The 24,661-nt window shown below is 43.0% G+C and overlaps 1 protein-coding gene across 1 annotated transcript in view; it reads right to left on the bottom strand.

Moving 5' to 3' along the window:
- Positions 1-24,661, bottom strand: part of COG7 (component of oligomeric golgi complex 7) — a 67,829-nt gene that overhangs the window by 26,319 nt on the left and 16,849 nt on the right. The window contains exons 5-9 of the mRNA XM_081818870.1: positions 19,016-19,098; positions 18,125-18,247; positions 10,426-10,624; positions 4,620-4,747; positions 3,571-3,725 (exon numbers count right to left, since the gene is read on the bottom strand). Coding sequence (XP_081674996.1) covers positions 3,571-3,725; positions 4,620-4,747; positions 10,426-10,624; positions 18,125-18,247; positions 19,016-19,098 — 688 coding nt within the window. The remainder of the gene's footprint in view (positions 1-3,570; positions 3,726-4,619; positions 4,748-10,425; positions 10,625-18,124; positions 18,248-19,015; positions 19,099-24,661) is intronic.

Genomic DNA, 24,661 nt, shown 5'->3' with positions numbered 1-24,661 from the left:
CTCTCTCTCAAATAAATAAATAAAATCTTTAAAAAAAAAAAAAAAAAAAGAAGAGTGTGCAACCCGATGATGCACCTGCTCGGGAGCAGCTCATGACAGGGTCCCCGGGACGCGGAGTGGGCAGCAGAGCACCTGGGGGCGGCGGGGGTGGGGGGTGGTGTTCCTGTTCAGACACAGTGTGTATCCCATCACATTTTCACCACATTCGTCCCCAATCCTTCCAATTCTCTCTCACCATAAACATTTCCGGGTGTCTCTACCACGTAAGAATCGCTGTGTTGCGGGCTCTAATTACCTGCTTTCACTTAATAGTCACGACTGCCATGGGGAGAGCATCATCACTTGACTCAGAGAAAAGACACCAGGACGCCAAGAGGTCCCAAGCAGTAAGCATCACAGCCGGTACTGTGCCCGGGGGGCTCCAACCCCAGAGCCCACACTCCCGGCATAGCTGGAAAGCCCCTGATTCTGCAACCTCTTCTCACCTGCTATACCCGATGGCCTCACCCTAGTTCAAGTTCCTGCTTCCCCTGCGTGCTCCATCCTGCCATCCCTAATGTTCTCCCCATGACTCAACAGTGTCCCACTTCAACCCCGCTTGGGTTAGCTTCACACTGATTGCCCTCACTTTATAGATGGCAGCTGCTGGGGTAGCTTCCAAATCTTCCCTTCTCAAGGTGACCTAGTTTCGCCACATCCCCTCTGTACAGTTTGAATTTTTAATACAGATCTGTGTTATTTTTTAAAATGAAGTAATCAAAATAACCAACAAAAGAACTAGAAGTAAAAACATCACTCACAAGAACGGAGAAGGGCAGGGGATAAGAGAGAGAACAGCCTCAGAGAACACTAGTTCCTCAAGATACAATAGTTAAGGTTGATAAACAAAAAATCTTTTTTAGGGGCGCCTGGGTGGCTCAGGTGTTAAGCGTCTGCCTTCGGCTCAGGTCATGATCCCAGTGTCCTGGGATCGAGCCCCGCATTGGGCTCCCTGCTCAGCGGGAAGCCTGCTTCTCCCTCTCCCACTCCCCCTGCTTGTGTTCCCTCTCTCGCTGTCAAATAAATAAATAAATAAAATCTTTAAAAAAAAAAACAAACTTTTTTAAAGTACAGAGGGAAGAGCTGAACGTCGTAAAATGCTCAAAAGTGGGTATTTCTGAGCAGAAGGACTAAGGGTGGGCAGGAAGGGAGGAAACCTTTCACTTTTTTATACCTTCATGTATTTTTTAAAAAATTAATGCATTATTTTTGTTATTTCATAATAAAACTTTTAGATCTCAATAAAAAATTTCTTTCCATCCCCAAAATCCTGGTTAGTGGTGGAGACAGAAAGTGGCCAAGTCTGTCTGGTGAGACTTGTTGCTCATATGTCTCCTTCTACAGGAACACATCTGGGCCCCTCTGGTCACACCTCCACCTGAGAGCAGCACCTGCGTCCTTGGCAGCCCTACGGCCTACACTGTGAGCTGCCCTCTGATGGTGCTGACTGCCCACCGTGGTGACTGAGAGCTCCCAGGGGCCGGCCCAGCATTTCTGGAATGACAAGAGCTCCCTGAATTTACTACAGGAAAACAGCATTCTGTTTAAAAAAAAAAAAAAAAAAAATTCTTCTGGGGCGCCTGGGTGGCTCAGTCAGTTAAGTGTCTGACTCCTGATTTCAGCTCAGGTCATGATTGCAGGGTCATGAGATCAAGCCCCAAGTCAGGCTCTGTGCTGGGTGTGGAGCCTGCTTAAGATTCTCTCTCTCCTTCTGCTGCCCCTCACCCCACCCCAAGCTTGCACACTCTCTCTCTCTAAAACAAAATGCAAAATAAATCTCTTGAGACTGAGGGTAACTCCAATCTAGAACAAGCTACCAAGGGAAGGTCTTTGGAGAGCCTAAGAATGTATCTGTCTATAAGCTGGAGACTAGAGCTCTGACCTCCTGAGGGCCCTGGCGCCTTGACTGCACAGGTCAGAAACTCCAGCCTATGCTGCTTGCTCGCTTTTCCTTTTTCCTAACTCAACGTAACTTCATGTCCTCTTCTTTCCTTTCTTTCTTTAATCAGCTCTGTTGCGATGTAATTCACACACCGCACAATTCACCCATTTAAAGAGCACAATTCAATGGTTTTTAGTGTAGTCACAGAGCTGTGTGACCATCACCACAATCAACTTTAGAACATTTTCATCACCCAAAAAAGAAGCCCTGTACCTTTTGGTAGTCATCACGTCTCCTCCAAATGCCCACCTCTCCTCAGCCCTAGGTAACCATCAGTCTATTTTCTGTTTCTATTGATTTGCCTGTTTTGGACACTTCACACAGATAGAATCATATAACATGTGGTCTTTTATGACTGACTTCCTTTACTTGGCATGTTTATATTTTTCTCATTTTATATTTTTAATTACACAAGAAATGTCCTCCTTTTTTAAGAGTCAGAAAACAACAAATAAAGCTAAATTCCCTATGAACACCACCCTAGTCCTTTCCCACCTCCCCAAAGATTAACTGACGTTTTGAGTGCGTGGCCTAACCTTCCACACATCAGGGCTCAGAAAACTTTCTGTTAAGGTCCAGATATTTTAGGCTTTGTGAAGAGCAAGTTCTGTCCTAACTACTGGATTCTACCTTCATAGACCAAAGGTAAGTGAAGGGGCATGACTGCGTTCCAATAAAACTTTATTTACAAAAACAGAAGGCAGGCTAGATTTGACTCATGAGCTAGAGTTTGTCAACCCCTATTCTACAGGAATATATAACGCATGTTAAAGCATAAAAAAAGATCCAGAACAGGGATTGGTACTTTTGGGTTTTTTTTTTAAATAAAGCTTTCCTGGAATACGGCCATACCCATTCATTTATGTGTCATCTACAAAAGTCTCTACTGATTGCAAGGCCCACAAACCCTAAAATGCTTACCACGTGGCCCTCTGCAGAAAAAGCTTGCTGAATCCCACTATGGAAAATATGCCCTATTTTTTATATGTTCTTTTTACATATTGCATTAGACTCTACATAATATTCTGCAATTTCCTTTCCTTTTTTTTACTGGACACTGTTTTTGAGATCCATCAGTGTGGATATGTGCAGGTCTAATTAAAGCTGTAACTGCCATAGTTCCTTTGTATGAATAGACCATATCTTATTTAGCCATTGCCAAATTCATGGATATTCAGGTTGCTTCAAATGTTCCACTATCACTAATGGTGCTGTGAGGAATATCCTTAAGATCAACCCCTCGGGGGATGCCTGGGTGGCTCACGGGGTTAAGCGTCTGCCTTCAGCTGAAGTCATGATCCCAGGGTCCTGGGATTGAGCCCCATGTCGGGCTCCCAGCTCAGTGGCGAGCCTGCTTCTCCCTCTCCTCCCCCTCCTCCCCACTTGTGCTCTCTCTCGCTATTTCTGTCTCTCTCTCAAATAAATAAAACCTTCAAAAAAATTTGAAAAGAAAAAAAAAAGATTGCCCCCCCTGGGGTTCAGGTACACGTTCTTCTCCAGGGCTCAGAGCGGGAACACAGAACACACGCATTTTTAACTGGGGCAGACAGCACCCTCCGGTGTGCCCTGTCCCCACACCCCAGCCTTACTTGGCAAAGAGGGATTTCAGTGCTGACAGCAAGCCACAGGTCCCCAGGCCGTTGGTGAATCTGATGCATCTGTCGACGGCTGCAGAAGCCAGACTGAAGAGCTTGTTCACAGAGTGGCTCAACTCCTGCACACAGTCAATGACTTCGCCGTGCTCCTGGTCAGCGAATACAGACAAACGAGAGGCGCCTCAGACTCGAGAACAGATGAACAGACAACATTAAGATGGGGAAGACCTCCAAACCTCTTCACCAGTGGTCAGGCGGCAGAAACGCAGTCCCAAGCTGCGAAAGCCCTCCCAGAGCCCGAGCCAAGGGGATGACATCCACATGGCCCATGAGATCACAAACACCAACCCCTGGCAGAAAAGCCCTACATTTTTCATCTCTTCCCTTTTTCTGTGATTAGATGGCATCTCTCCTCTGGCTCTAAAGCTAGAATTCAAATTCCCTGTATCAAACACTCCAAAAGAATGTAGGGAAAGGAAAATGCTTCCTTCAGGGGCAAGAATGTAACTGAAATGGAACGGACTTTCTAGGCACATCGCTAGAAAACTGAAAAATGGCAGGAGGTGGCAGAGTGTAACTAGTTGTGAGATCTGCTCTTTAACATCAACTCGTGTCATGCTAGATCACCTTAATATTGGCAACAGAAATGCCTTCCCTCGCCCTTGGAGGCCCGCCCAAGCGAACCTGCCCCTGGGGCACCGTCCATGGAGGCTCGGCTCCTGTGTCCATCTGCAGATGTTCCTTAGACCGAAGGCTGCCATAATAAGAATTCATTAAATCAGGGAGATCATCAACTTATCCCCCCCAAAAATTTAAGTCTCTCATTCTGCTGGACCTTTATTTGAGATTTTAAATAGAAAATCAGTAGCATATCCGTGGTCTCATTTTACACTTGGATTGCAAGAGTCTACCAGGTACTTAGAGTCTCTTTTTTGCGAAGCTGTTCCCCATCTATGCACTTTCTCCGGTGCATCCCACCCCCCTCCCTGTGGCTGGCAAACCAAAGGACCCCTCCCTGGCCACTGGCAGTGCTGGGACATTACCAACGGCACCGCGCTGATCTGGATGAGGACGTTCTTCTCTTCCAGGTCGCCGTACTTCAGCTGGTACGGTTTGTACGGAGCATACACAGCCTCCACCAGTTCCGTGACTTTCACCAGGTTGTGCTCATCTTGAGGGAATCAAAAATTAAAATCGATAATGAACAAAGGGGCCGAAATTGCTGGAAAACAACGGGTGAATGGTACTCTACTGGAACTTCTCCGGTTTCATCTAAGGGGTGACTGCCTTTTGTTAATCTGCTTTGGTTGTTCGTGGAAGCTGCAGCAATCACTTCAGTAAATATTTTGATGAATTTGGGCTCTGGGTATAATTTGTCTAGAGCACTATCAAAGACGTCAACTCCCTTTGTCCCACAACCCACCATGGCTAAAAGAATCCCTTCAGATGATAACTCTAGTCAAGATGCAGTTCCAGAAGTGCTACAGAGAAAAGGCTCTGCAGGAAGAACACTTTTCCAGGACTTTAGAGACAGGATACCTCATATGCTAGGCATTCCAAAAATTCCTGTATTCGACTACATAAAAAAATATAAAGCATGTTTGTATCAAAAATCGAAATGGGCATATTCCAGGACACAGCAATTCAGCTTCTAGGCTGAACACTTACACCCAAGTGACTTCAGCATGCACTGATAATCTTTGCCTAAATAAACTTTTACACTGCTGATCTCCTAATCTTTTTGTTTCTTCTACATCTATTCGTAGGCCTTCTCTTGTAATGAACAAATTTTCCTTTCTTGCTCTCTTTAATATGATAATCCCCACAAACTCATAGATTCTTTTTATATTCATATGTTATGATCCATTATTGTCATTATTCATTTCGATGCTCAAATTATTTCGAATTTGGTCAGTGGTTGCCCCTTCAGGCTGCCTCCTGTAATCTTTCTGACACATCCCCTAATCAGCCTTTAAGTGCATCAGCTGGAATCCAAAATCTTCTCTAGCCTGCAAGGACCCACGCAGGCTGACCTCAGGAGGTGAAAGAGGGAGGCAGTGAAACACAAAGGCTCTTTTATCCAAGCTCCCCTGCCTCTTACTTACATGACTTTGTACAATGACAGACCTTTGGATGCCTGTTTCCTCAACTATAAGTTAAGGTTAATAATGGCGTCAATCTTATAAGGCCTTAGTGGAGATTACATAAAATCTGTGTCTAGCATGTGGTAACACTTCATAAAAGCCAGCTCTTTTTATTTATTACTGCCCCAGCCTTTCCTCCTTCACAATTCCCCTGGCCTCTAGCCTTCTCTCCAGTTCCTCGGAAGCACCAGGCTCCCTTCCGGTCACGTGCCGATCCTTCTGTCTGGAAGGACCTTGGTCTCCCTTATCCTCCGGGATCTGGTCACCGCCCATTTTTTTTTCCAGGACTCACTCAGCTCAAGTCACCGGGCTCGATCAGCTTTGTTGGCTCATATATGCTCCTAGAACCACTCGGCTTTTCTTCAAAGTACTCCTCTCATTTTGTAATTATACACCCATTACTATGATCATTAGGTTATCTCCCACCGGAATAGACGTTGGGTGACAGCAGGGACAGTGTCTAGTTTCGCTCGGCATAGCAACCTCAGCATCCAGCATTCCAGTACTCGTCCATTTGTAGTTGAGTGAATAAATTAAACATGTTGTGACCTATCCATAAAGCAGTCATGAAAAATAATTGGACATCTATACATATAAAACACACACACAGCTGGAAACCAGAAATACAACTGGGAAGGCAGAAGGTAAAAATCTGTGGTGGTGGATCTGATTTGGAACAATAAGTATAAACTGGAAATATGTATTTCCTAGCTCTGTCCAATAAAAGGTCCTAGAAGCCCAGCAGTAATGAGTACCCTCGGTGTCCAGACCTTGTTCTAATACCATTTCCCACTAGAAGACACCAGGCTCCTTGGCAAAACACAGGTCTGAGACAGGGAAGGTATGTGTTCCTGGAACAGTTTGTGCCAAACAGCAAGAAAGCTCTCAAAGACTGATGGGCACGTGTCAAAAAGATCCAGGAGGCAGCCCAAAGGGGCAACCACTGACCAAATTTGAAATAGTTCAAGCATCAAAATGAATAGTGGCAATAACAAATCATAACACAAGGAGTAAAAAAAGAATCCATGAATTCACAGTGATATGAAAGTGAGGAAAGGGGGCACCAGGCTGGCTCAGTCAGAGAAGCATGAGACTCTTGATCTCAGGGTTGTGAGTTCAAGCACCACATGGGATGTAGAGATTACATAGTTAAATAAAACTTTAAAAAAAAAAGTGAGGAAAGAAAGGGAAATCTCTTCTTTATAAAAGAAGCCCTGTAATGGAGCGCCTGGGTGGCTCAGGCGTTAGGCGTCTGCCTTCGGCTCAGGTCATGATCACAGGGTCCTGGGATCGAGCCCCACATCGGGCTCCCTGCTCCGTGGGGGGGGGCCTGCTTCTCCCTCTCCCACTCCCCCTGCTTGTGTTCCCTCTTTCGCTGTGACTCTCTCTGTCAAATAAATAAATAAATAAAATCTTTAAAAAAAAAGAAGGCCTGTAAATAGATGTAGAAGAAATGAGAGAATTAGGAAATCATCATTTTATAATCAGCAGTGTAAAAGTTTATTCAGGCAAGGATTATCAACAGATGCTGAAATCACTGGGTAAATGTTTTTTGAGGATTAGTATATTCCTATGGGCTCAAAGCATCACCCCATGGATTACTTTTTTTTTTTTTTTTTAAGATTTTATTTATTTATTTGAGAGATAGAGAGTGAGGAGAGAGCAGGTGCGGTGAGGAGCCGAGGGAGAAGCAGACTCCCTGCTGAACAAGAAGCCAGATGTGAGGCTCCATCCCGGGACCCATAACCTGAGCCAAAGGCAGACACTCAACCGACTGAGCCATCCAGGCACCCCAAGGATTACTTATTAATTACAAAGAGGAAGAAGTACCGTAATAATAGAGAGATCTAGTGGATACATCTACCAAGTGATTAATCCAACCATCACCAATGATTGGACATTATGTGTCTCCTGATGTGATGCCACAGGAAATACACACCATCATCAATGTAGCATTCTTGCCAAAATATTGCATCTAAATTTAATCTTGAGGGCACCTGGGTGGCTCAGTTGGTTAAGCGACTGCCTTCGGCTCAGGTCATGATCCTGGAGTCCCGGGATCGAGTCCCACATCAGGCTCCCTGCTCGGCAGGGAGTCTGCTTCTCCCTCTGACCCTCCTCCCTCTCATGCTCTCTGTCTCTCATTCTCTCTGTCTCAAATAAATAAATAAAAAAAAAAAAAAAAATAAATAAATAAATAAATAAATTTAATCTTGAGGAATCAAACAGTTCCAGAATATGGGACATTCTACTAGAAAATTACCCTGTATTCTTCAAAGAGGTCAGTGTCATGAAAGACAAAAGAAAGATGAGACGACTGTTTCAGATTAAGAGATTAAAGAGACAAGACAACCAGATACATTGTGCATCAACTGATCTTAAAGAGAGGCAGAGGTGGGGAAGCAGCTATGAAGACTTCTGTGGAAAAAAAAAACTTTTGTGGAACAAATGGAAAAATTCATATATTAGGTGACATTACTGAGTAAATATTAAATTTGGGAAAGTTAATAACAGTAACAAAATACTCTATTAAAAACATATTTAAGGAGGGGCACCTGGGTGGCTCAGTCAGTTAAATGTCTGCCTTCTGCTTGGGTCATGATCCCAGGGTCCTGAGATGAAGCCCCAGGTCAGGCTCCCTGCTCAGTGGGGAGTCTGCTTCTCCCTCTGCCCCTCCCCCTGCTCATGCCCTCTCTCTTTCTCTCTCAAATAAATAAAATATATTTTTTAAGATTTTATTTATTTCTTTGAGAGAGACAGAGAGGGAAGGGGGGGGAAGAGCGCGGGGGTGGGGGGGGACAAGCAGACTCCCTGCTGAGCACAGAGCCTGACGTGGGGCTTGATCCCAGGACCCTGGGACCATGACCCAAGCCAAAGGCAAACACTTAACTGACTGAGCCACCCAGGTGCCCCAATAAATAAAATCTTTAACAAAATATATTTAAGGAGCAGCTGGGTGGCTCAGTCAGTTAAGCGTCTGCCTTCGGCTCAGGTCATGATCCCCGGGTTCAAGTCCCCGGTCAGGCTTCCTGCTCAGCAGGGAGTCTGCTTCTCCCTTCCCCTCTGCCCCCAACCCCCGTTCGTGCTCTCTCTTGCTCTTGCTCTATCTCAAATAAAATCTTTAAAAAAATATATTTAAGGATACAGAGACACTCTCATTCATAAAGAATCTGTACACGTATATAACACAAAATACTGTTTCAAGATGGGAGATGGAGAATGACCTTCCTTCTTTGTGTTTTCTGGGTTTTTCTATAACGAATACCTATTGTTTATTAATTATAAAATCAACTTAAATTATCTTAAATATTTAGTTTTTCTATTGCATAATCTTTAATATATTTCTAATTATGCCATGTAATGCATTAATTACTAAAATAGAAAAAACGTTAAAGGCAAAATAGAAAGTTAGAAAATATATCTGCAATATACTGGATAAACAATGGAAAAAAATCCTTACTACATAAGGAAATTTTGGGAAGATACACCAAATTTTTAACAGTGGTTTTATATATATATATGTATTTATTTCCATTTGTGGAAAATGTGTACTTATATTTGAATTACTGGGAGAAAATAGAAGGCTGCCAGAGGCTCTCTCTGAGTGCTGAGGTGGTGAATCATTTTTATTCTTCTGTATTTTTATTTTTGTGTATTTTTAGATTTAAAAAAATACTTTTTTGAAAATTTCAATAGGAATCCTTAAAAATCTAAATTTCTATGGCTGGCTAACAAAGCACTTCTATGTCTGTTTCTTTGGAGGGTGGTTCTCTCTTCTTCAAGAATGTCCTTCACCAGTGGGAGGAAGGCAACCTGCCCTTCTGCCTTTTGCCCTACCTTCATTCTACTCTGCCCTGGCGGGTAGCATGTCCTACACTCTAGCCACTTGGACACCGCATCCTGGTCCCCTGGAAGCTATCCACATCCCCTCAGCCTCTCCCACAACCGAGACCTGCCGAATGAGTGAGCCAAAACACCTATGAATCATCTGGAACTCGAACAATAAACACATTCCCTGGAATGTACAAAGTAATTATACGCAAATGTAATTAAAGAGAATAACTATTAAATACACCAAGTTAGTGACACATAGCAGCCAAATGGCAGAAGCTTCCTGAAGCGATTTCCTGATTTGACAGCAGCATGCGTCACGAGATCGGTGCTACTTAAAAGTTTATGATGCTTTTAACTTACAGGAGACACAGGTAACATACCACTGCTGTTTTCCTAAATGGGAACTAGGAGTGCTTTGCTCCCAGATATAGCTGGGGAATACCCATTTTCCCCGTAACCATCCTTAGTCCTGACACAGCCTCTCTGTCCTTAAACACTTGCTGATTCCCCATCAAAAAGCTCCTCTAACCTATTTGTTCTCTTCAACTTACTTTTTAGGTTGAGTTGTCTGAGGTTTTATGATGCCTCAAAGGGAAGAGGACTCTACCCTCCCAATGTAACTGGCTGCCAATTCAAGGCCACCGATGCCCAGCTACCTCTTTTACATTCTAAGCCCCTGCTGAAGTGCCCATCACTTCCCCAGAGCATGCAAAGCCCCTAGGTAGCACTGGGATTGGTTAATACATTAGGCAACAACCAATTCCATAATGGCAATGCTTTCATGGAAATCAGTCATCTGAAAAGACAGACAAACCCAGGCCCCAGAAGCTTCAAAAAGAGCAAGTGAAGACAAGCCAGAAGGAATGTTTACATGGGTGGGGGAGCTGCGCCATCTCCAATCCCTTGGCAAAGTGGGTGGTGGTGTCATAGAACTCTAGCAGCTTGAGGAGCTCCAGCTCAGGCCCTGCCCTCTCCACGCTGGAGCTGAGGCAGTCGGGCAGAGTGGGCAGCAAGGCCCCCAGAGTCTGAATCAGCAGCACGGTCACCACCTCGTGGGGGTTCTTGAAAACCTACAGTGGGAGAGAGGTATCTGAGTTAGCACACAGGACCAAAGAGGAGCATACCTTTTAAAAAAGAAGCAGTCTCCTGGACTGCTCTCAGAGGAATCTCTCCAACAGCTGGAAAGTGGCCTAGTCAAGAGCTTTAAGCCCCAAGCAGTCCTTACCCCAAACTCGAACAAGCTCAGAAAGCCAAGTAACTGGCAGAACTTGCAACTTGTCCCAAACAATTGGCTACTTCATGTCTATTACTGGCGCCCAGTGCCTCTTTTCAAATCTATCACACGTAGTATTTAGATGGCCACCCAAAACTGGCCAGCGAGGATTGTGCGGATGACAGTGCAGAAACTGGGAGTGTGCGGGAGGTGGGGAACAAAGTGGAATTAAAGAACAGCAATTCACCGAGTCAGGGTTGGAGGACATTTAGCCAGATTTGCAGACGAGCCCACAGCCACCTCTCTCTCCCCTTGACACAGATCTTCGGTAAAGATGGATTTATCTTTTATTCTAAGGACGACCAGGAAGAGTGTATCCAGGGCCTTTTAGATTATAGATTCACTTATTCACTAAGAGTCTTTTTTTCCTGTTTCATACACTACTGATCTCTTGGACAAAACTGGAAAAATGTACACAGTACATTTAGAGAGGGGTCTCAGAGACACCCCTGTGTTGATCAAATGCTTTTTTTTTTATCATAACATAACTTAAATATGCACAAACATGAAAACAAGATATAAGACCATTCTTAGGTAACTCTAAGGCCAAAAAAGGTGGAAGTTTAAAAACTATAAAATCAATAAACTCAAATTTTATGAGAAAAGACCCTGAGAGGAATGAAAATGAAAACACAACTTCCCCAAAGTTACAGGATACAGCAAAAGCAACACTAAGAGGGAAATTTATAGCTTTAAACACATACGTTAAAAAGGAAGAAGATCTCGGGCGCCTGGGTGGCTCAGTTGGTTAAGTGACTGCCTTCGGCTCAGGTCATGATCCTGGAGTCCCAGGATCAAGTCCCGCATCAGGCTCCCTGCTCAGCGGGGAGTCTGCTTCTCCCTCTGGCCCTCCCCCTCTCATGTGCTCTCTCTCTCTCTCAAATAAATAAATAAAATCTTTAAAAAAAAAAAAAAAAGGAAGAAGATCTCAAATCAATAACCTAATAACACATTAAGGAACAAGAAAAAGAAGAAACTAAACCCAAAGCTAGCAGAAAGAAGGAAATAATAAAGATTAGAGCAGAGATAAATGAAATAAAGAATAGAAAATAAAGAATAAAGAATAAAGAATAAAAAGTTAATTTAAAAAATCAACCAAACTAGCTGGTTCTTTCAGACCAACAAAACTGACAAACCTGTTATCTAGACTGACAAAGAAAAAAAAAAAAAAGAAGCCTTGAATTACTAAAATCAGATACAAAGGTGGGTACATTTACCACAATTTTACAGAAATAAGAGGGATTATAAGAGAATATGATGAACAAGTATATGCCAACAAATTAGATAACTTAGATGAAACAGACAAATTCCTAGAAACACAATTTGCCAAAACTGATTGAAGAAGAAATAGAAAATCTGAATAGTCCTATAACTAACTAGGAAAGAGGCAGAATCAGTAATCGAAAGTGTGTTGCCCCAAAATTCATATGTTGAAGTCCAAACCCCCAGTATCCCAGAATGTGACTATCTTTGGACCTATGAGCTTTAAAGAGGCAATTAAGGTAAAATGGGTCATCTGGGTGGGCCCTTATCCAATCTGACTGGTGTCTTTATAACAAGAGGAGATCAGGGCACAGACACCCATAGAAAGAAGACACAGGTAGAAGAATGCCACCAGCAAGCCAAGAGAGGTCTCAGAAGAAACCAACCCTGCCAATAACTTGACTGTAGACTTCTAGCCCCTGGAACCATAAGAAAATGAATTCCTATTGTTTAAGCTGCCCAGTCTGTGACATTTAGTTATGGCAGTCCTGGCAAACTAATACAAAACACTTTCTAACTCATTCCATGAAGCCAGCATTAACCTGATACCAAAGCCAACCAGACACTAAAAGAAAATTACAGACCATTTCTCTTATAAATACACAATCAACAATACCCAACAAAGTAACAGTAAACTAAATTCAGCAACCATATTAAAAGGATTATACACCATAACCAAGTGGGATGGATCTACCAAATGAAGAGTGGTTCAATATATAAAAATTAATCAATGTAATATACTACATTAACAGAATGAAGGGAAGAAAACACATGACCATCTTGGTTAATGCAGAAAAAAGCACTTGATAAAAACAGCCTTTACGTTAAAAAAAATAAAACAAACAACCAAAAAACTCAATAAACTAGGAATAGAAAAGAACTTCCTCAACATGATAAAGGTCACATTAAGAAAAACAGCTATCGGGCGCCTGGATGGCTCAGTCGTTAAGCATCTGCCTTCGGCTCAGGTCATGATTCCAGGGTCCTAGGATCGAGTCCCGCATCGGGCTCCCTGCTCCGCGGGAAGCCTGCTTCTCCCTCTCCCACTCCCCCTGCTTGTGTTCCTGCTCTCGCTATCAATCTCTCTGTCAAATAAATAAATAAAATCTTAAAAAAAAAAGAAAAACAGCTATCATACTCAATGGTGAAAGACTGAAAGCTTTTCCCCTAAGGCCAGGAACAAGACAAGTATGCTATTTTATTCAACATAGTACTGGAAGTTCTAGCCAGAACAATAGGATAAGAAAAAGAAATAAAAGGCATCTAAATTGGAAAAGAAGAAAAAAATTATCTCTGTTCATAAACTATATGTAGAAAACTCTAAAGAATTCACACACACACACAAACTGTTAGTGTTAATAAGCAAATTTGGCAAAGCTACAGGATATAAAATCAACAAGCAAAAATCAGTTGCATTTCTATACACTAGCAATGAACAACCCAAAAAGGAAATTGAGAAAACAATACCATTTATAACAGCACCAAAGTGAATAAAATAGGAATAAACATAACCAAGGAGCTGAAAGACCTGTATGCTGAAAACAATAAAAAACTGCTCAAGAAATTAAAGACACAAATAAATGGCAAGACCATCCTGTGTTCATGGATTGGAAGACTTAATACTGTTGGAGTGCCTGGATGGCTCAGTCGGTTCAGCGTCTGCCTTTGGCTCAGGTCATGATCCCAGGGTCCTGGGATTGAGTTCCGCATCGGGCTCCCTGCTCCTTGGGGAGCCAGCTTCTCCCTCTCCCTCTGCCTGCTGCTCCCCCTGCTTGTGCTCTCTCTAAGTAAATAAATAAAATATTTAAAAAAAGAAGAATGACATTGGCTAACTCTCACTTCCAGATTTCAAAACTTCCTACAAAGGAACACTAATCAAAACAGCGTGGCACAAGCAAAAGGATAGACACATAGTCCAATGGGATAGAGAGCCTAGAAATAAACCGTCACATACATGGTCGAATAATTCTCACCAAGAGTGCCGAGACCATTCAATGGGCAAAGGACAGACTTTTCAACAAATGGTGCTCTGAAAACTGGATATCCACATGCAAAAGAAAAACATTGGAACCTTACTTTGCACCATTACAAAAAATTAACTCAAAATTAATTAGATCCAAACATTAAGAGTAATGTATAAAAATCTTAGAAAAAACATTTGTTTGGACGCCTGGGTGGCTCAGTCGGTTAAGCATCTACTCTTGGCTTTGGCTCAGGTCATTATTTCAGGGCTGTGCGACTGAGCCCAGCATTGGGCTCTGCACTCAGCAGACAGTCTGCTTGAGATTCTCTCCCTCTCCCTTTGTCCCTCTCCTGCTTGCTTTCTCTCTCTAAAATAAATAAATAAATCTTAAAAGAAAAAGGAAAAAACACTGGGGAAAATCTTCATGACCTTGGATGTGGCAATAGCTTCTAAGTGCAACACCAAAAGCACAGGCAACAACAGAAAAACAGATAAACTGGGCTCCATCACAATTAAAAACCTGTGCATCAAGGAACACTGCAAACAGACTGAAAAGACAACCCATGGGGTGGGAGGAAATACTTACAGATCATATATCAATAAGGGATTAATATCCTAAATACAGATTGAACTCAAAACATAAAACCAAAACCCAACTCAAAACTGGGCAACGGACTTCAACAGAATTTTCTCCAAAGAAAATAATACAAATGGCTGATAAACAAATGAAATGATGCTCAACATCATTAGTCACTAGGAAAACACAAATCGAAACCACAGTGAGGTACCACTTCACATCCATTAGGATGGCTATCATTAAAAAAAAAGAAAGGAGGGGCGCCTGGGTGGCTCAGTTGGTTAAGCATCTGCCTTCAGCTCAGGCCATGATCTCAGTGTCCTGGGATCGAGTCCTGCATCGGGCTCCCTGCTCCGCGGAGAGTCTGCTTCTCCCTCTCCCTCTGCCCCTCACCCCCCACACTCTTGCACTCTCTCTCTCTCAAATAAATAAAATCTTTAATAAATAAACAAACAAACAAGCAAAAGGAAAAGAATATAACAAGTGTTAGTGTGGATGTGGAGAAACTGGAACCTTCATGTATTTGCTGGTGGGAGGGTAAAATGGTACAGCTGCTGTGGAAAACAGTCTGGCGGTTCCTCAAAAGGTTAAACATGATGATATGATCCAGCAATTCCATTCCTAGGTGTACACCCCAAAGAACTGAAAACAGGGATCCAAATAGGTATATGTACACCCATGTTCACGGCAGCATTATTCACAATAGCCAAAAGGTGGGAGCGGTCCAAGTGTTTATCAACACATGAATGGATAAACAGAATGTGGTAGATATACATAATGGAATATTATTCAGCCATAAAAAAGGAATGGAAAATTCCAGTGTCTGCCACAACACAGATAATCCTTGAAAACATTATGCTAAGTGGAATAAGCCAGACACAAAGGACAGATACTGTACAATTCTGCTTCTTTTTTTTTTTTTTTTTTAAAGATTTTATTTATTTATTTGACAGAGAGAGACACAGCGAGAGAGGGAATACAAGCAGGGGGAATAGGAGAGGGAGAAGCAGGCTTCCCGCGGAGCAGGGAGCCCGATGCGGGGCTCGATCCCAGGATCCTGGGATCATGACCTGAGCCGAAGGCAGACGCTCAACGACTGAGCCACCCAGGCGCCCCTGTACAATTCTGCTTCTAAGAGCGATCTAGAATAGGAAAATACAGAGACAACAGAACAGAGGATACCAGGGCATGGGGGAAAAGGGCTTGGGGAGTTAATGCTTAACAGTCACACAGTTTCTGTTTGGGATGATTAAAAAGTTCTAGATACAGAGAGTGGTAATAGTTAATCAACACTGTGAATATACTCAATGCTGCTTAACTGTACACTTAAAAACGGTAAATTTTATGTTATGTATATCTCACCACAATAAAAGAAAAAGTCACTTCAACTTTAAAACCAGCAAAATTCAAAAGAATAGGACAGATGAAGATGACACCCTGCAAATAAACTTTTTCATCATGAATTCAATCTGAGCACAGGTTCCTTTGAGCTCACAGCATCCCTCTACTGCTTTGCGGTGTGTGATGAGGACTCTCGCACTGCTTCTATCTCTAGGCAAACTACCAACTACAAAGGAAACATCAAGTTGGCTATGGCATTAAACAGAATGCACTTGGTGCCACTGCATACATCATGTAAGTACTGAGTTTGTCCCCAACAGAACAGGGACACCAACATGGTTATCAACATGAATGCACCTACTCAATCACATGACAGCCATTGGTCCTATGGCGATCATGTACATAATCCAAACTATGCTTTTTTTTTTTTAAGATTACCAAAATAATAGAGAATTCACAAAACTTTGGTGAACACCTGTTTAGTTTGATAAACATCCCTGCTGGAATCTGAGAGAAAGGAACAGAGGAAAAAACCAAACAAGCCAATGAAGAATGAAAGGACCAAACTATGGAAATCTCCCCGATTTGTACTCCTTGAGCAACAGTCTTCCAACTGTCTCCCGGATGCCACAGTTGAGGTGGGCCACTCTTTCTTGGCATCTAAGTGTCTCAAACTGGAATTCATCCTCTCCCCCTGACCTTCCCAGACCTGCTTCCCTCAACTTTCATATTTCTGACAGTAGCATCTCCCTTCCAGCACAATGAAAATCTCCCCTCTGACTTTTCCATTATCAGTTACTAGGCCTTAACAACTGTCCACTCTTCTTGAACTGGATGCCTTTTACTCATTGTGTGAGGCCAGACAAAGCTTCCTGCCTCGTCTCCAACCTTTCCTCATCAGATCACCCCTTCACTACCTCCAAATTCATTATTTTTTAAATGTTATTTTTAAGACTTACTTACGTTTTCAATATTTAAATACTGTAAGATTCATCAATTATTAACATCCTACCACATCTGCTTTATTTCTCTCTCTGACACAGGTCTCATGACAGGCACCTCAGCATGTACCTCTTAAAAATGGGGCCATCCTGGGGCACCTGGCTGGCTCAGTCGGTGGAGCATGCGACTCGATCTCAGGGTTACAGGTTTGAGCCCCAGGTTGGATGTAGAGATTACTTAAAAACAAACTCTTTAAAAACAACAACAACAACAACAACAAAACGGGGGTATCCTCTTACATCACAACATTACAACTCATCAAACTGAAATAATACCTTTACGGTCCAAGTTCAAATTTCCCCAACTGTCCCTATAATGTCCTTGATGGCTTTTTTGTCATCATGCAGAATCCAATCAAGGATCATGCAGTTACATTTAGTTGTCATTCATTCCTTTTTTGTCTCCTTTAATCTAAAATCAACTCTTTTTTTTCTTTCACAAAATGGACATTTTGAAGAATCCAGGACAATTGTTTCACAAAATGGTCTTGCATTTGAATTCGTCTGCATGTTTCCTCATAATAGCATTAGGGTTAAGCCTTCCGGGCAGGGAAACTACATAGGTAATGTTTTGACACCAAAATCATTCTTAAAACAGCAATGTCATCATTCACTCTGTGGCTCCTGTGTGGCGGAAAATGCCATGCCGAGAGGCTTTGGGAAAATAAGTGATGGCAAATGTCCACTGGAAATGAAGTTCCTCTGTCTCGTTGTCCCCTAAATCAGAGGGCACCTTTCAAACTGCACTCTTCCTCGAACACTGGGTGTACTGTGTGAACAAGGGAAACTAACTCTAGGCCAGGTACATTTCACCTGAAGTTAAGATAAAAACAATCCTGTTTGGTCAAACACCACCTGACCAAGGGCCTCTTTCTTCTAGATCAGGAGATAATGGCCTTCAGGAATTCCACAGGCTCCCTGGCTGAACAACACGCAATACTGCCACATTAGATTCTATTTAAGATACAGAGAAGCACGATAAGAAAAGTTTTAAGGAGACCCAAAGATGTTACTGCCTTGGGTTTCGAGGCTTATCTTTAACCCCTTTGGTGAGGGCAGCAAATAGAGAGATGTTTCAAGCAGTGCTTGAAGCAGGGGAGACACCACTCCCAGGGCAGTAGCCCATTCCCCAGGACCCAAGCGAGCTGTTACCTGCGTCGCCCACTGGATTTGCGTGTGCCAAGCCCCAAGCAAGGCGTCATAGAACCCAGTGAGCTGCCGGTCCAGGGGGAGGTCACTCTGGCACAGTTCTTGCCAGGCTGCTAAGAGCTGCGCCTGCAGAGACAGAACAGAGGGGACCTCGCTGAGGAAACACGACATGACGCCCATTAAAGTTGCCCTGCCACCCCAGCGAGGCAAGCCATGTCCCGCTGCCTGTTCCCCGGGGCGATTGGGTGCCCCCATGACCATTTGATTCAAACAAAGGCAGGGAAACAAGACTTCACCTTTGCCTGCTCTGATCATCAATTAGAATGTGAATCCGTTGCCCTCCAGGTGCTCCCTTCTCCTTTCACCTCGCCCCAAAGCCTGCCAAGGTTCTTCCACCCGGCATGCTACAGTCTTCGGAAAAGACCTTAAGCTGTGAGTGCACGTACACTTGAGCTCCATGGCCCAACGCCGCTGCTTAAAGCACACAAGTGCTGGGCCTGGAGGAATTCAGTCAGCCTGGAAGGTGGTCAGGTTTTCACCTCATGTCAACAACTCTAGAAAACAAAAAATTCTTCAGGCTTGCTGAGGGCATAGTAAGGCCTAAGACACGACTCTCCCTTGAAAGACAAAAATGGAAGAAACTGAAACAACTGGTCAGTGTGTAAGTGGAATCCAGCTATCAACCTTCAAGAGGCTGAAAACAAGGGCTTGTGTTTTCCAAGTGGCAAGCAAATGAATCCACAGGTTGGACCAAGACCGCCCCCTACTGGCGAATCAGAAGAAAAAGGCCAGAGGGCAAAGAGGCAGGTGTTTCCCCCCTCGGAGCACACAATTGGAGCTCTGCAGGCCGGCCTGGGAGCATTCCACAACCCTTAAGCACCCCCAGCTCCTCACCTTGTGGCATTTGTAGTAGTAGGTGAGCAGCTGGGGCATCCGGTCGATTTCAGTAAACACCTTCACAAACACTCTGGACTGATCTAAAGGAGAACAACATCAAAGATGTCCACATGGGTAGCAGGCTTCCTGTTGCAGACCAGAGAAAAGAATTCACCTGGCTCAAGGGGGATATATGTAAGCTCGCCTTCCGAACTGCCTGCCTACACAATGAATTAACTCATACATGGAGAATACAGATACGAAAAATAAGTCAAGCATAAGGGCAGAATATGTGACTCAGAAGACACTGCAAGCCCTGGCTTGTTTAGATAATGCATCAATAAGCATCAGCAATGGAGCTCAGATTATATTTCAGCAAAGTCACTGTTCCACGGGAACAGTGAAATGAGTTCGAATCAGGGCTGGGACGGTGGTGGGGGCGGGAGAGGGTGGGGGTAGGAGCTAAGCCTGGGCTGCAAAACTGAGGGAGACTCTCACTCTCAGGGTTGTGCAAGGACAGGGTGGGAGCCTCCTTAGATTTTGTGCTTTAGGCGATTCACCTGCCTCACCTCCTCCTGGCCCAGACTAGAATCATAAAATGTCAGCAACAGAAAGGTATCTGAAAAACCATCAACCGAACTCATTTCACAGGGGAGGAAAGTGCAGCCCAGAGAGCTTCTGCCAGCTGCCAAGAATAAATCATACTCTTTACTGCCCCGGGGCCTTTGCACTTACTAGGTCTGGGATGATCTTTCTGGCTCTCTGTGTGGTTCTCCCCTTATCACGAGGGCCTTTCCCAATCAGCCAACCTAAATTAGGTTTCTCCTGTTATTAATTCCCTATCACATCTTTCCCTTTGTAGACTAATTAAGATCTGTATTATTCTATTTAGTTACTTGTAAAACAGTTTATTATCTTTCTCACCCTCGGAAGTACTAGCTCTATGAGGCTGTGACCTTTCCTGTCTTGTCTTACTGTTCCTAGAAATTACCACAGCACATGGTAGGCACTCAAAAAATTTAGTAAAGAAAATTTTTTAAATGTAGTAAATTAATGACTGTTTTTTTTTTCAAGGCTTTTATTTATTTATTTGACAGAGAGAGAAGCAGGGGGAACAGCAGGGAGAGGGAGAGGGAGAAGCAGGCCCCCTACTGAGCATGGAGCCCAAAGCAGGGCTTGATCCCAGGACCCTGAGATCATGACCTGGGCTAAAGGCAGACGCTTAACCGACTGAGCCACCCAGGTGCCCCAATTAATGACTGCTTTAAATAGCATTGTTTTTCAGCAATATAAATAGCATGTTCGTGGTGGAAAAAGTGGAAAACAAGTAAGAAGAAAAAAACTGCCTATCACACTCTGTTAAACACTGTCAACATTTTGGTGTATACTCAAAGACTGCTTTTAGACAGAAACTGCTATAATGTTTACTAGTCTAAAAATATAACCACAACTTAAAAAATTTTGACCCCACAGAACAGAACTTATTTCTTGAAACAAATAATAAAGCAGAATTTGGCGATACAGCAAACCCCGTTAGTAAAAGCGTTGGAAAACTTAAAGGTGGCATGTGAGTCTTCAGCCCTTACAGAGGAATTCGAGTTTTTCAAGGTTAGTACATTAAATTAAACACAAATTTGTAAAACTGGGGGGAGGTCCCAATTCAGACAAGAGAAAGAAAGAAATAGGAAACCTACTTTGGCAACCATAATAAAGACTTCTAGGCTCCTGCCAACACCACTGACTCAATGCAGAAGGCACTGCTGAGCCCCTGCCTGGTGAAGAGCCACCTGCTGGGTGCTGTGGGGTCTGGTGGTAGACATGTTGTTTTGCAACCACACCCCACTGCCCTTCTTCTGACAGAAGTCTGGTTGTTCTCCGAGGGACCGTGGATCTGCCTCCCATTCTCCCATTTTTGGTTGTTTTTTTTTTTTTACAAAGCAAAAAACTTAGTTTATATTACAGAATAATACCATTAGCACTTTCCTACAGCTGCTAGTGATTACATATACATAAGACAGAGCGAATGTCAATTGTCTTTATCAAATAATAGTATCATCTATTACTTTGTTTGGTTTTGTTTCCAGTTTTACTGACAAGACATCACTGTATAAGTTTAAGGCATATATCATGCTGGTTTGATCTACATATATTGTGAAATGATAACAGGTTCAGCTAATATCCATTTTCTCATACACACACAGTAAAAAGAAAAGAAAGAAGAAAAGAATAAAGGTGGAAACATTATTCTAGTGATGAATACTCTCAGGATTTACTCTCTTAACAACTGCCTTGGGAAATCCTATAGAAATGTTAACTACAATCATCATGTTGTATGCTACATCCCTGCTACCTACTCTAACTGAAGTTTGTACCTTTTGACCATTTTCCATTTAAATGTTTCTAGTGAAGCTGACACTACTCCAGGATCTGGGGTATGGCCAGCCAGAGCCTCAAATCCACCTGATCAAAGTAACTGGTTCGGAGGTGCAAAGGCCTGCCCATCAATGCAATCAAGATTAATCCTGGGATCTCTTCTTAAGCTGTGAGGTGCAAGGGCCACCACATGAAAAGTGCACCTGGAAGTTACTAACACATAGAGAGACAGAGCCAAGAAATGGCAAGAGGGACTGGGTCCTAATAATAACACAGTTTGTGCTCCTGGATCAGCAAGACCTACTCCTGAACTTCTCAGTTCCATAAACAATATAGTCTCTCTTTTTCATTTAGGCATGTTTGAACTGGGTTTCTGTCACTTGCAAAGAATCCCAAACTGATACAAGCCTCATGTGAATAAGATGGGCTCCCTAGTCTCTATGCCATCCACCCACAGTGTAATATAGGGCCAATGGATTCTTATTATTTCTAATTAACAACTGATTTTGGATTATAAACAAGACAATATAACAAACAGCATCAATGGGAAATTTCATTTACGTTGCTTTTGCACATGATTTCATATTCTATTTAGACATAAGGAAGTACTTCTCACACAGTGCCCTGCACATAGGAGATATGTCACAATTATCTGTGAAGTGAAATGAAATAAATATATGGGAAGAAATGCTCTTAAATCTCATCCTAAAATATTTCCCCCACTGAATCAGTCTGTACCACTTCATCCTGGAGGGCTACCCTTCACCCTTCCCCCACTCTCTGTCACTCATTTTTTTCTGGAGAAAGAGAGTATCTGGTTGAACGTATCAATAAATATAAAAAGAGGTGAGGATAATATCAAAGGCCTTCGATATACAACGTAGGTAACAACATAAAAAAAAATACACTGTGGAGAAGCTAGCTGTCACCCTTTTACATTCACACTTCTTCCAAAGCTTCTCCATTTATATAACCTCACTTCAACCTCAATGCAATCCTATGAGGCCAGAAGATGGAGAAACTGGCAACAGAATAAATAAGCCCGACCAGATCACACAACCAGAAGGGCCGAGACCGCCTCTCAGTCCGGTTCCTGAGGCATCATCTAACTTCTGTGACTTGTCTAAAAGGATAACTAACAGATGCAAGAGTTTAAATCTCAGATCCAGCAAACAATTCCAGGAACTATGCTGGTCCGGTTCAGAGAAGAGGAGAGAGTTTCAGAAGGAAAGTCTCTGGGGAAAAGGGGAAAGGCACTCAGAACGCCTTACTCCCATTTTGGAAAAAAAAGAAGGCCTATGGATGGTAGCAAGAATGAGAGGGAATAGGGGCGCCTGGGTGGCTCAGTCATTAAGCTTCTGCCTTCGGCTCAGGTCATGATCCCAGGGTCCTGGGATCGAGTCCCACACCGGGCTCCCTGCTCCGCGGGAAGCCTGCTTCTCCCTTTCCTTCCCCCCCACTTGTGTTCCCTCTCTTGCTGTCTCTCGCTCTCTGTCAAAATAAATAAATAAAATCTTAAAAAAAAAAAAAAAAAAGAATGAGAGGGAATAAAAAGGCAGCCAGAAACTTAAGGATAAAGTGAAGCTGAAGAGGAAAGGAATTAAAATCATAGTGCCTGACCTGACTCTGCAAAAATGAACTGAGCTTACAAAGTTGTGATAATAGAAACACTATTTATTAATTCAGTTAAAAGCAATGGTATACAAGGAGAATGTAAAGGGGAGAGAAGAGTGGTATGAAAGCGAAATCTTTAGTGATAACAATAGGAAGTCAACAGACAATGCCTAAAGTTAATATACAAAGAACTAAAATAATAAATGTATTATGCAGAGGGGCACCTGGGAGGCTCAGTTGGTTAAGCATCCGACTCTTGATTTCGGCTCAGGTCATGATCTCAGGGTTCATGGGATCAAGCCCTGTGTTTGGCTCTGTGCTCAGCAGGGAGTCTGCTTGAGACTCTCTCTCCCCCTCTCCCTCTGCACTGCCACCTCCCCCCGCCCAACCATGCATGCGTGTGTGTGTTTTCTCTCTCTTGGAGATAAATAAATCTTTAAAAATAAGTAAACAAATGTATTATGCAGAAATATAAAATGAAATGCCAGAGAAAAGAGCTCTGAGAATTAAAAGTGCTCTCATGGGATCAGGACTGGGGAATGAAGTGGTAGAGGAAAAAAATGTTCTTTTCCCCAGTAAGACCTCCAGTACTGTTCAACTTTTTCAACACTGTTGGTGAGGGGAACAAATCTTAACTGAATTCAAGAAACATAAAAATGAAACCAGTGAAGTCATTTGTAGGTCTGGACTTCAAATTTGTAGTGTAGCTCCATCTGCTGAGCTAGAGGGCTTTTTAGAAACACGGCTGCTCCTGCAATTCAAATAGAACCTTCACGATTTCCTGACTGGTCTCTTAGGACTTATTCCCATTGGGTTTCTGTGAGAGCCATGAAATTTTGAATGGGGGTTCAAGTGAAAGGAATAACGTTCCATTATTCCGGGGGAGTGCTTCCCCCAGAAGGAGTGTAGGAATCGTAGGGTGCGTGTTCCGTACTCCCTTTACTAAGAAGGAAATTGAGGTCTCACTGCTAAGAGGCAGCAGCCCAAAGATTTCAAAACTGGCCTGTCCATCTCCCAAGTCCACACTCCTTCCACTAGGCCAACAGCCTCCAGCAGACTTACTAATAAACTGCTTATAGCCATGAAATTCTTCCCCGGATGGAAACTCCTCAGTCTGTTCAAGGCAAACTATGCTCTGTCCCCAGCTCTCCTGTCCAACTTCATCTCTGACCATTTCCCAACGTTCACTCGATTGAAATGGGCTTAACTGTTATTCCCACAACTGCCCCTGAGTTTTCCTATTTCTATACTACTCCTATATATGTTGTTCCTTCCGCCGGAAACATTCCTTCCCAACTATCAAAATACACCCATAGGAAAATGCTCATGCCATGGTGCTCACGGGAGGAAAAACAAGGTACAAAATTGTATATATTCAATGGATAGTCTTGACCTAAAAGATACAGGTACACACTCACAGAAAAAAACTAGAAGAAAATACTAACAGTCATCTCTGGGTACTGAGTTCACTGGTAAATCATCTTCTTTTTTATATTTGTGTATATCTTTCCAATTCTAAATAACCTGTATTACTTTTTTTTTTTTTTTTAAGATTTTATTCATTTATTTATTTGACAGAGAGAGACACAGCGAGAGAGGGAACACAAGCAGGGGTAGTGGGAGAGGGAGAAGCAGGCTCTCCGCAGAGCAGGGAGCCCGATGCGGCACTCGATCCCA

The sequence above is a fragment of the Leptonychotes weddellii genome, chromosome 5 (assembly GCF_054177405.1).
Source record: "Leptonychotes weddellii isolate Sample4059 chromosome 5, ASM5417740v2, whole genome shotgun sequence".
Lineage (NCBI taxonomy): Eukaryota > Metazoa > Chordata > Mammalia > Carnivora > Phocidae > Leptonychotes > Leptonychotes weddellii.
The sequence above is the reverse complement of the archived record's forward strand: the minus strand, read 5'-3'. Positions and strand labels throughout refer to the sequence as shown.